The 13,057-nt window shown below is 39.7% G+C and overlaps 1 protein-coding gene across 1 annotated transcript in view; it reads left to right on the top strand.

Annotated features, from left to right (window-relative positions):
* DLGAP5 (DLG associated protein 5) overlaps positions 1-9,556 on the top strand; it is a 40,740-nt gene extending 31,184 nt beyond the window's left edge. Inside the window, exons 15-19 of the mRNA XM_072761624.1 lie at positions 1,116-1,308; positions 3,808-3,865; positions 4,639-4,879; positions 6,314-6,360; positions 9,177-9,556. Of these exons, the coding sequence (XP_072617725.1) occupies positions 1,116-1,308; positions 3,808-3,865; positions 4,639-4,879; positions 6,314-6,360; positions 9,177-9,317 (680 nt within the window). The 3' untranslated portion in view covers positions 9,318-9,556. The remainder of the gene's footprint in view (positions 1-1,115; positions 1,309-3,807; positions 3,866-4,638; positions 4,880-6,313; positions 6,361-9,176) is intronic.
* The last annotated feature ends 3,501 nt before the right edge of the window (positions 9,557-13,057 follow it).

The following is a 13,057-nucleotide window of genomic DNA, read 5'->3' as shown; positions in this document are numbered from 1 at the left end:
CTTCCCTGACTGGGACTAGTGGCTTAGAATTTATTTTCTTGGATCTACTAAATAATATCCCACTCACTCATCTACATTACAATTTCCAAAGTTTTCTGGTTATTATTGTCTCTTTTTTTTTAGTCCCCTTTGTCCTTGAAATTGTATTTCAAATTTAAAAAGCTGCTGAGTAGGGGCACCTGGGTGACTCAGTCAGTTATAAGCATCTGGCTTCTGCTCAGGTCAGGGTCCCTGGGTCGGGGATCAAGCCCCACATTGGGCTCCCTGCTCAGGAGTCTGCTTCTCCCTCTGTTCCTCCCCCACCCCCATCTCATTCTGTCTCTCTCTCTCTCTCTCTCTCTCTCAAATAAATAAAATCTTTAAAAAAAAAAAAAAGCTAGTGAGTAAAAGGGTGGGGGGATGACTCAATCCTTAGAACACTCTGCATGATCTCTGTTCCTGCTTACAGTAGTGGGATGTTAAGAGGAAACAATCTAATGTGTGTGTTCAGTCCTATATTTAACTAAAAATCTCAGGCATTTGTCTTTAAAAAACATTTTATGGGGGATGCCTGGGTGGCTTAGCAGTTTAGCATCTGCCTTCGGCTCAGGGCAGGATCACAGGATCCGGGATAGAGTCCCGCATCGGGCTCCACAGGGGGCCTGCTTCTCCCTCTTTCTGTGTCTCTGCCTCTCTCTCTCTCTCTCTCTCTCTCTCTCTATGTCTCTCATGAATAAATAAATAAAATCTTTTTTTTAAATTTTAAAAGGGCAGCCCCAGTGGCTCAGCGGTTTAGCGCCACCTTTGGCTGGGGGGTGGGATCCTGGGGACCCGGGATCGAGTCCCATGTCGGGCTCCCTGCGTGGAGCCTGCTTCTACCTCTGCCTGTGTCTCTGCCTCTCTCTCTTTCTGTGTGTGTGTGTGTGTGTGTGTGTGTGTGTGTGTGTCTCATGCATAAATGAATGGAATCTTTAAAAAAAAAAGTTAAATAAAATAAAACATTATAAAATGTTTTAAAAATGGGAAAAAGAAACTGGTTGGTGGTAGGCTAATAGGACTTGGACTATCTTCCTGGATATAATGAAAAGTGAATGAAAGAGCTTTTTGATACTGAGATGATTTCTCTCCTCTTCTAGGACTTTCTATCTCTTCTGAATGTCTTTCTCAAAGACTTAGGACACCGAAGTCTGTCAGCAAATCTGTGTCTGAGAGCAGGGCTGAGATGGACCATCTAAGGCAGACTATGTCACCACAGAATCCTGATCCTCAAAGCACCAAAAGTGAGCATGTTGATAAGGAGACTTTGCTTTCAACTATTCCTAAAACCAGGTATTTCTTTCATGTGCTATTATTAAGAGTGTAACAGATGCTGGAGGGGTGCCTGGGTGGCTCACTTGGTCAAATGTCCAACTCTTGGTTTAAGCTCAGATCATGATCTTATTGGTGGTGGGATCGAGCCCTGCTTCAGGCTCTCTGCTAAGCAGGGAGCCTGCTTGAGGATTCTCTCCCTGAGCACCCTGCCACTCATACACATGCATGCTTTTGCACATTCTCTCTCTCTCTGAAAAAGGGAGCCTGACATGAGACTCGATCCTGGGTCTCCAGGACCAGGCCCTGGGCCGAAGGCGGTGCTAAATCGCTGAGCCACCCAGGCTGCCCTTTTGTTTTCTAAATGAGGGAACTAAGGCTTATAATTTCAGATCGAAAATTGGTTATATTTAGATATGCAAAGTAAATTCTGCAGATCTGAGAAGAAAAGTAATACAGTGTTGTTTGGTGCTAAACACACTGCAACTTTGGTGCTTAACAGATCTGAGCTCAAAACCAGTTCTGTGGCATAATAGCTGTGAAACTTTGGGACAAATTTAATTAACTCACTTAGCTTCAGTTTTATCATTTATGAAACAGCAGTGTGAATACTTCCCTGCAGGGTCCTTGAGAGGTAGGCGCTTTTGTACCAACATCTCCTGAAAGTGCCTTACAGGGCACCTGGGTGACTCAGTTGGTTAAGCATGTCCTTGGACTCAGGTCACGATCCCGGGGCCCTGGGATCAAGCCCTGCATTGGGCTCCCTACTCAGCGGGGGGTTGGCTTCTCCCATTTTTCCCTGCTCATGCTCTCTCACACAAATAAATCTTAAAAAAAAAAAAAAAAAAAGTGCCTCGCAATTGCTATCTTGATAGATAGCAGAGCATAAATAAGAGCTAATCTGTACTAATGAATTATGTGCTAGACATGGTTCTAGGTTATTAACATGTATTATCACATGTAATCTTCAAAACAGCCCTATGAGGTACTAGATCAACATTTTTCAAGTGAGATAACTTGAAAAATGAGTAACTTGCCCATATTCAGCTTATAATTAGTAAAACTGAATGCTGCCTCTATTCTTTCTGCTGTAGAGTACTGCCTCTGCACAAATGCATCAAAATTACCTATATAGTCCTTGTTCATGGAACATAAATGTACCAGAAATCTGATAGGAAAGACATACTTGAGAGTAAATGGAAAATAAAATTATAGTCTGGAGCCAAGAGACAACTGTTCTATCATTAATTTGGAGATGGAACAGCATTAAATACTCAGCCATTACAGCAAAGAAGGTTGTAAAAAAAAAAAAAAAAAAAAAAAAACACCCTGTGAATTGAAATAGAGGAAACAAATGAAAGTTTTTGCTCTTAAATGTTTCATGGAACAAATTTTAAAATTTCAAATTGTATAAACCAAGGTATAATTAGCCTTTGTGGAGACTAAATATTTTAGATGTTCTGGAAATCTGTGGATTATAAAATACCAGTTTGTCATTTCTTAAATGTAAGTTGCTTTACTTTATATATATACTCTAGTTCATTATCTTGTGCTAAGAAGATCCATAGTTGTATTTAAGAGATATTACCAAAAAAAGGATATTACAAGTATTCTTTTTTTCATATATTACAAGTATTCTTTAAATTTTTTTTTTACTTAATTCCAAAAAATAGTCCTGAAAGAGCATCTTACACATAAACAACTTTGTGCAGTAAAGGCAAAGTGGAGCTGGAAACTAGAAATTTAGGATATGTTTTTTTAAATGTCTTGCAAGAGTTTGAGACATATTTCTAACTAAATACAAGTTAAGAACTTTGAGATTGGAATATATTAAGCTATAACAAGTAAATCTTGCCAACCCCAGCTATATAATAACCTAGTTGCTTTGACCCCCAGGAGTTGACTTTATTCTAACCTTTCTCTAGTATGTATGTAGCTCTAGATTTGGCTGAGGTTCAAAAGATTGTTGTTAAACTGAGCAATAATGGTAACAGGCTGTGGGCTATCTGGTGAAGAGTACATCCAGTCTGTGTGGCCAACCTGCTATAACTGTAGTCTAAAACTAACCTTGGGATCCTTGGGTGGCGCAGCGGTTTAGCACCTGCCTTTGGCCCAGGGCGCGATCCTGGAGACCCGGGATCGAATCCCACGTCGGGCTCCCGGTGCATGGAGCCTGCTTCTCCCTCTGCCTGTGTCTCTGCCTCTCTCTCTATCTCTCTGTGACTATCATAAATAAATACCAAAAAAAAATAAATAAATAAAATAAAAAGAATAAAAAATAAAACTAACCTATTTGGACCAGGCTCCATCTTTGACCCATGAAGGATAATATCAAAATACAAGTAGAAGACGTCGGGCTCCCGGCATGGAGCCTGCTTCTCCCTCTGCCTGTGTCTCTGCCTCTCTCTCTCTCTCTCCCTCTCTCTACCATAAATAAATAAAATCTTAAAAAAAAAAAATACAAGTAGAAGGATAGCCATATGTTTAATTATCTGATTATCTCCTTTTTTTCTTCTATAGGAACAGCATAGAAGATGCTCAGTGTCCTGGGTTACAGGGTTTAATTGAAGTAAATGATGTAAGTCCTGGGACACCCGGGTGGCTCAGTGGTTGAACATCTGCCTTCAGCTCAGGGTGTGATCCCAGGTCCAGGGATCAAGTCCCTCATCAGGCTCCCTCCTCTCAGGGAGCCTGCTTCTCCCTCTGCCTGTGTCTCTGCCTCTCTCTGTGTGTCTTCCATGAGTGAATGAATAAAATCTTTTTTTAAAAAAATAATGTAAGTCCTATTCCAGTAGAGTAGATAGCCATTTATGTTATTAGTAGTAACTCCATAAGCAACTCCCAGAATGTCCACTGGAACTCTCAACCAGTCATATAAAATGATAATTCTTGTTTTAAAGGCCTTTTGGCTTGTTTGAAACCATTGTTTCATTTTGTGTTCTTTAACTCACATCAAGATTATTTTTTTAAATAGTTTTATTATAACAGCCACCCTTAAGTATTATATCTGGCTGCTTTTACAATACAGTAGTAGAATTGAGTAATTGTGGCAGAGATTCTGTGGTTCGCAGAGCCTAAAACATTTAACATCTGGCCCTTCACAAAGAAAAGATGTTTGCCATTTGGGCTCAGGTCATGATCCCGGGGTCCTGAACTGGAATATCATAAGCACTTGCTGAAGAAGCTTTCCTTCAATCATATTATTGCTATAATATTCTTTGAATTAATGGTTTAAGATGCAAGGTAGTAGAATTTATACTGTTCAGAATGTCATTCTTCTATTTTTAATAGCAATAAGACTTTTATTATTTGTTCTAATTTTTGGTAATTAAAAACATTTTTTACTTACAGAATGCAAACAAGATAAACTTTGAGATGGCTTGTTTACCCAGTGAAAGAATGAATTTGCCCTTTCTTGCTGGTGAAGTGGCTGATGATATTAATAAAAAGAAAGAAATTCCAGATGTTATAGAAGGACTGGAACTACATTCTTCAGTTACAGCACAGGATGTTTTGATGAGCAGCCCTGAAAAAAATATACCATCACAAAATAACATCTTACAGGAAGAGAAAACCAAAATTTCTCAGTCAGGTGAGGCCTTTTAAATATATTTGGATGAGACTTTGTTCAATAAATGAACTTAGACTAATACATAGATTATCATGACCAATTCTGGGTACCAGTTTGTAAGAGTAAAGGTTGAAAAATTGGGCATCACAATAAATACCTTAAAAGAATTAGTATGTGTTGTAGTATCCCACTGTACATCTCAAACCTTTTGAAGTATACCTATTAAAAACAATGGCTACTACTCCATGTTGGTCTGAATGTCGGGTCCAGGAATACTTCGAGTGGGCAGCACACGTGGTGAAGGGGCTCCAGGGAACAAACCGGCCGCTGGAGGAGGCTCTAAAGCAGCTGTTTAAGGAGCGGGGACTGACACTCTGAGCAGGGCTGGGAGCCGTCGGGGGCCGGGAGAAAGGATTCCTACTCTGGCCTTTTGGGGCCTCTCCATCTCCCTCCCTGATTGGTTCCAGCCCAGGTTTCAGAGGCCAAAGGACACCTGTTTCTTCTCACTCTGAATGTGTTCTGCCTACTAAGCTGAGCCCTGGATTGTGGAAATCAGATGCAGCCCGTCCATTCCTCATGCACCGACTGCCCTTTCTCCAGACCTCTGGTCTGTTTGCTCTTCTGCACCGGCCAACTCCGGCCCCTCAGGGACTTGGGCTTCTGGAAACACTAGATCATAAGTCATTATGGAAAATAAAGTGTTTTGGGTGAAAAAAAAAAAAAAAAAGTATGGTAGATACTTTTAAAGATAAAAGAGATAAGTAGTATTGTAACTTAGACTTATATGGATTCTTATTGTTGTGAAGACTCAGAGAAATTCCCCAAAATTAATTTTTTTTAGTTTACCTCCTTGTCAACACATATCCTCAAACTTTTCTTTAAAATGCCCTATTTTTCTTTCATAATGCCTTTTCCTATCTACTTTATTGTGATTGTTCTGCAATAGGAAATGGCTCTTGTACTTTTGTTATGGTACAATGTATGATAGTTTCACCTATTTTTATCTGCTACTCAGTGGTGCTGTTCTGGTTGGGGCCTACAGCAAAATAAACATAACCTTGGCCAGACACCTAAGGTACTCCAGCTGTGTTCTTTACAGAGATGCACCAGGCAAGGTATGGGCAAAGGGTACAGAGCTTCCATGCCTTCCAAATGCACAGCTCTCCCCAAATCTCCACATATTCACCAACCTGGATGTCCAGTGGTACCTTTAATATTACAAGCATGCGATTTGTTTATAGATAACTCTTTATGCTGAATTTAAGGATGAGAATTTTACTAAAAATTTTAAGTACATCTAAAAAAATGCTGTAGCATAAGATGACCTCTTTTTGTCTTAGCATTTCATATATGGAGCTTTTCATCATTTTTGTCCATTTCTAACAACACTTGACTGTAAGGATATCCTTAAAAAGTTAAGTTGGGGTTTTCAGGTTTTTGTTTTGTTTTTTTCAGTATTTGATACTAGAAGCCTCACGACTGAATGCCATCTTCTTGATTCGGTAAGTTTTCCAACTTAATTTGAAAAATTCCTTTATATTCTAGATGTGTTTTATAAAATGGTGTTACTTTTCAATTTGTGTACAAAGTTGGTTTAGAATTTGCATGTTGTCTCATTTACTGTGAAATCCATTTGATACTCATTTTTCTCAAAATGGGGGAAAATGTCATGTTTTTAACTTTAAAATATAGCATGTTTTAATACTGAATTCTGAAGATTTATTTCCCTATATAATTTATATATCAAATTTGTTATGACATATTGGTTGAATGCTTAAATATCTAATTGTAGCTGGGGTTATGCTAGGTATTTCTACGTGATACAAGAAAAAATAAGGCAAGGTTTCTGCCTTTAGAAACGCGCAGTTCAGAAGATAATGTCTTACCTTTAGTCATCATTATTTTCATTTTAATTATTTTATTTATTTATTTTTTTAGATTTTATTTTTATATATACCAGAGAGAGAGGAGAGAGCAGGGTTGGGCAGGGGGGTGGGCAGGCCAGAGGGAAAAAGAGAAGCAGACTCCCCACTAAGCAGAGAGCCCAATATGAGGCTCATCCCAGGACCCTGGGATCATGACCTGAGTCAAAGGCAGATGCTTAACTGACTGAGCCACCCAGATGCCCCCATCTTAATTCTTTTATATATATATATATCCTGCTATTTTATTTGGAGGCTCCCCAGCCTATACTTTTGGTGACCTCTTGCTTCTGCATCTAGTTCAAACATTAGCTCTTCTATGAAGACTTCCTGGAAAATCTTTCATCTCTCATTAATTTATATATAGGTATAGGCGCACAATGCACATGCTTTAATCTCTTAAGAGTATAATTTGGGGGAGCCTGCTTCTCCTACTCGCTTGTGTTCTCTTCACGATCCCTGTCTCTCTCAAATAAATAAATTTTTTTTTTTTAATTTTTATTTATTTATGATAGTCACAGAGAGAGAGAGAGGCAGAGACACAGGCAGAGGGAGAAGCAGGCTCCATGCACCGGGAGCCCGATGTGGGATTCGATCCTGGGTCTCCAGGATCGCGCCCTGGGCTAAAGGCAGGCGCCAAACCGCTGCGCCACCCAGGGATCCCGTCAAATAAATAAATCTTTAAAAAAAAGTAAAATATGAATACTATATTCCCAAAATATATTATAATTTTAGGAATCCATTTCCCTTATAGGCTGGAAATTCCTCTTTAGGCCGAGCTGATTCATATGGCACTGTGGATGCTGGCACTGTGGCATGAATGAAATAGTGCTCTCTGGCCTACTGAGTGTTTACAGCAGTGCTTTTCAGCCCTACCCCCCAGATATTTTTATTTCAACAGTCTGGAGTAGGACCTTTATCAGGTGATTCTAATGTTAATGAGGTTGACAACCCTGATTCATAGCCTTACCTTGAAAATTTCCAGGGCTGGTTCCTAAAATGGGTCAGGAAATGGCCTTGGTTTGTTAATCTTTGATCTCAGAATATAAACAATTCATTAAGGCAAAAGTAGGATAAGGCTAAAAGAACAATAATCTGTGTTAACCTCATGAATCCTGGCAAATACTTGACTTCCTTAAGCCACTGATTCCTTAAGGACCTCTGTATATGTTGGCTTTCATTATTTTCAAACCTGCCTTGTTTATGTGCAGGCTTCTGGGCTGCCCTGTGTCTCAGGAGCAGAATGAAGTGTGTCACTGTGACCTGTACTGTGTACTTTCTTGATCTTGGAGTCAGGGATTTCAGCTTAAGGTCAATTGATATAAATCTGATTTAAGCCTGTTCCCAGATCTGAACTCTGAATGCTTGGTTCTGATAATGTAGGATAGTACAAATAAATTTGGAATTTAGTGTATCATAATATTTTGTTTTATACTAATACTATGATTAAAAAGTGCTTTATAGGGATCCCTGGGTGGCGCAGCGGTTTGGCGCCTGCCTTTGGCCCAGGGCGCGATCCTGGAGACCCGGGATCGAATCCCACGTCAGGCTCCCAGCGCATGGAGCCTGCTTCTCCCTCTGCCTGTGTCTCTGCCTCTCTCTCTTTCTCTCTGTATGACTATCATAAATAAATTAAAAAATTTAAAAAAAAAAGTGCTTTATAGTTATCTCTTATGCATTATCTGGTTGCCAAATCTTAGTACTTTATAATCTCCCTATGAATTCTTTTCTACTTTCATAAATATTAGAACTTAGACTTTTTAATTTTATTTTTCATAGGTCCACCTGTCTATTTTGGACCCAAATTATTACTTGCTTCTGTAACATCACTTGAACCAGATATAGGGCCCCAGAAGAACAAAGAAAAGGATCCTAGCAGGGTCACATTAGTAAAAAGCCTATTAAATGCAGTTATATGGATTAGGATTTGTGGAATCTGTGTCAGTGGCTTAAGATACGGCCTTAATTTTATTCATCCTACATCTATCACTGAAGTCCATTTACATTTACTAGTCACCCTTAAGACATATTTTTTTTTAAAAAAGTATGTGAGGGATGCCTGGATGGCTCAGAGGTTGAGTATCTGCCTTTGGCTCAGGTCCTGATCCTGTGATCCGGGATCGAGTCCCACGTCAGGCTCCTTGAGGGGAGCTGCTTCTCTATCTGCCTGTGTCTCTGTCTCTCATGAATAAATAAATAAAATAAAATAAAATAAATAAAAAAAAAAGTATGTGAAATTAGATCCACTGGTAAGTAGCAAAATCATTGTGCTATTGATTTATTACTATATACAGAAAATGTTATTTGTTATTAATTAACCTACTATTAACTTGCAATGTCGAAGGCTCAATTGGTGAAACCCTTGATGTAATGACTTCTCTGAATTCACTCTCTAGCCAGACCTAAACTGCAGTACTACATTCACTTGGGTGGAGAGGAAACATCAAGATCATGTCAGACACGTTTCCTTTGGTGGTAACTTGATTGCCTTTTCACCTCTAAGGCCCTTCAGTGATGAACAACCAGAAGAATTTTGAATTTAAAAATAAGTCCAAACATTTTTTTCATATTATCAATGTGATATATTGTTAGCATATTGAAAATTAAAGAGCGTGCATTTGTATTCACTTCTAGTCAATCAATTTACATAGTGTCATAAAATGTTTTAATATTCAGTGTTCATTGAAGTGTGTTTTAGATATGATAGTATTTCTCGAGGGAAGTGGGGAATATTTTGTACATTAACTATGCAGAATAAAAGATGTACTTTACCCTGCCTCTCTTGTTTAAAATATATAAGCTTGGGATGCTTGAGTGGCTCAGTGGTTAAGTGTCTGGCTTCTGCTCAGGGCGTGATCCTGGAGTACCGAGATCAAATCCCACATTGGACTCCCTGCATGCAGCCTACTTCTCTCTCTGCCTCTGCCTCTGCCTCTCTCTCTCTGTCTCTTATGAATAAATAAAATCTTTAAAAGAATAAAATGTATAAGCTTAAAGTTAAGTGTACTTACTCAGAGCTTATGAACATTCAACTATTATAGGGGCCCACTCAATCTTTGCCTTTTCTTTTCATTTTCCCCTTGATATAACTGACAGCCTTAGAAGGAAATGCCTTCTTCTCTTGAAAAGAATTATATCAATCATTGAATGTGTTTGAAGTATTTTCTCTTTTGTAAAGCTCTCAATTACAGGATTGTAGAAGGCAGGGCCATAACAGCACCAAGGCTCATAGGGGCTAGAGCTTGTAACCAGACCCGAGTCCAATTATTTCTACCTCTAAATGAGTTAGGGTTGGAGGGAGTCACCAAACAAGCAGCACCTTTAGAAACTCATTAAGGGTTTTCAAAAAGAAAAGAAAACCCATGCACTTTGGTTGTCAGTGAAAGGTATGTTATTCTTGTGGGAGAGGTAGTATTATCAAGACCATGTGAGCCCTCACCCAAGGCTATTTGAGGTGCTGGCTTAGAAGAGTTCTCAGGGCAGCCTGGGTGGCTCAGTGGTTGAGCACCTGTGTCCTTTAGATTTTATTTATTCATGAGAGACATACAGAGAGAGGCATAGACACAGGCAGAGGGAGAAGCAGGCTCCATGCAGGGAGCCTGACGCAGGACTCGATCCCAGGACTTCAGGATCGCGCCCTGGGCCAAAGGCAGGAACTAAACCGCTGAGCCACCCAGGGATCCCCCCAAATAAAATCTTTAGGCATTCTGAGAACTTTTTTTTTTTTTAATCTTACCAAAAGATAAAAAGCAGCTTTAACAGTCCATTAATGAATAATTCAAGCAAGACATGAAGAACAAAGAAACATATAAAGGTTAGGGTTTTCTAAGGGCCCAAGCATATGACCATGCAAAAGAAGTTGGTGCAAAGTAACCCAAAGACTTAGAATCTGTATAAAGCAATATGAAGGGACACCTGGGTGGGTCAGCAGTTGAGTGTCTGCCTTCAGCCCAGGGAGTGATCCTGGAGTCCCCGGATCAAGGTCCACATCGGATCAAGGTCCACATCGGATCGGGCTCCCTGCATGGAGCCTGCTGTGTCTCTGCCTCTCTCTCTCTCTCTCTCTCTCTCTCTCTCATGAATGGATAAATAAAATCTTTTTTTTTTTAAATAAGCATTATTATTTTTTTTAATTTATTGATTCAGAGAGAGAGAGAGAGACTGAGAGGCAGAGACACAGGCAGAGGGAGAAGCAGGCTCCATGCAGGGAGTCTGACGCGGGACTCAATCCTGGGTCTCCAGGATCAGACCCCGAGCTACAGGTGGTGCTAAACCGCTGCGCCACCGGGGGTGCCCTAAAATCTTTAAAAAAAAAAAAAAAAGCAATATGCAACATAATAAAATAATATATGCCCTCAACAATAAAGCAGATGAGAGTAAAAAGTGTGATCTTTTTTGTGTATGTGGGTTTAATAAGATGTACTATTGTTCAGAGAACTTTTGGCTGTTTAGTAATAGTAACATGAACTGAAACTGCTTAATAACAGGGAAGTTTATTTTTACAAGTTGTCAGGATGATTCCAGGCACTTTATAATCAACAGCCCAATGATTGCATCAAGGTCCATCATTATGTTCATAGTTCCTTCTGTCATCCTTTTGTATGGGATGACATACAAAAGGACATGCTGGGTCCTTTTGGGGTCACATATATGGCTAGCATATTGAAAATCGAAGAGTATGTATTTATGTTCACTTGTATTAATTTATATAGTATCATAAAAGGTTTTAATATTCAGCGTTCATAAAAGTATGTTTTAGATAGGATAGTGCTTCTTGGGAAGTGGGAATATTTTGACAATCCCTTTGGGATTGTCTTTAATCAGGATTCCTGGGATCCCTGGGTGGCGCAGCGGTTTAGCGCCTGCCTTTGGCCCAGGGCGCGATCCTGGAGACCCAGGATCGAATCCCACGTCGGGCTCCCAGTGCATGGAGCCTGCTTCTCCCTCTGCCTATGTCTCTGCCTCTCTCTCTCTCTCTCTCTCTGTGACTATCATAAATAAATAAAAGTTAACAAAAAAATTTTTAAAAAAATCAGGATTCCTTATTTTGTCTAGGATTATACTTAAATAAAACCATGACTATTAGGAAACAGGGAATGAATGGGTAAGCAGCCATCAGTGTGCCCTACAACTAAAGTGTTCTTAGTTAGGCTATTGGACTGTAGAATTATGAGGTATTAGAAAAACCTTTAAAGATAACAATGAAAGTGGGCAGCCTGGGTGGCTCACAGGTTTAGCGCTGCCTTTGGGCCACGGCGAGATCCTGGAGACCCTGGATCGAGTCCTGTGTCGGGCTCCCTGCATGGAACCTGCTTCTCCCTCTGCCTCTCTCTCTCTCTGTGTCTCTCATGAATAAATAAGTAAAATCTTAAAAAAAAAAAAAATACAATGAAAGAATATTGCTTCAGTAGAACAAATGCCTTTCCAAAAATGAAGGAAAAAAAAGTATTTCCATTTATTGAAGATCTATATGGCAACCCTTTTGTGAACAATATTTTTTCAACAATCATAGTAACCCTACGAAAGACGTATTATGCCACCATTTTATAGACAAAGGAGCCAACGATCAGGATTTAAGTAATTTTGTGTAAACTGAGTCCCCTCTTTTCTGTAGCTTATGTTTTTCCACTTAATTATAGGTGTGGAACAGTCAAGGCCAGAATGTTAGAGTAAGGAATTAACAGTTCTTGAAATAAGCTGTGATGTGCCATTCACATTCCCTCTTTAGGACTAAAAGACTTTCCTTTAATTGCCAAAAGTGCTACCAGACAACTTTGAGGCGCCATCCCCACGTGAGAACTACCTCAGGTAAAGGCAGCCACTTCACCCAAGATCATCCTGTTTCTCAGGTGGCTTGTATTTCGTTGACTTATAGAAGTGAGGATATAAAGGACTGTCCCCCCTCCTTGACAGTTCCAAAGGGTCATCCCAGCTTCAGAACCCTTGTAGGATGGCCTGAGGCATCAATACCCCCTTCTCCCTCTGCCCACTCATATGCCTTCTTGTCCCCAAAGCTGTTGATGGCAAGACTCTTCCCCCATAAGCCTCTCTGGGTTCTCGTTTCTGCTTCCTGGGGAACCCAACTTGTGACTGTATCTGAGAAGATGGTGTTATAGAAACAATAAACAGACCAAATAATATTTGGATCTTATAAAGTGAAGTGCTGTGACCACATCCTAGTTTCAAAATTATATATTTGGGCTTGCCAGTAATGAGGAAGAGCAGAAAGGCGCAGTTAAGAATGTTGGCAATAGGAACTATTAAATTTTTCAAGCTG

This window comes from Vulpes vulpes, chromosome 6, assembly GCF_048418805.1.
Source record: "Vulpes vulpes isolate BD-2025 chromosome 6, VulVul3, whole genome shotgun sequence".
NCBI lineage: Eukaryota > Metazoa > Chordata > Mammalia > Carnivora > Canidae > Vulpes > Vulpes vulpes.
The sequence above is the reverse complement of the archived record's forward strand: the minus strand, read 5'-3'. Positions and strand labels throughout refer to the sequence as shown.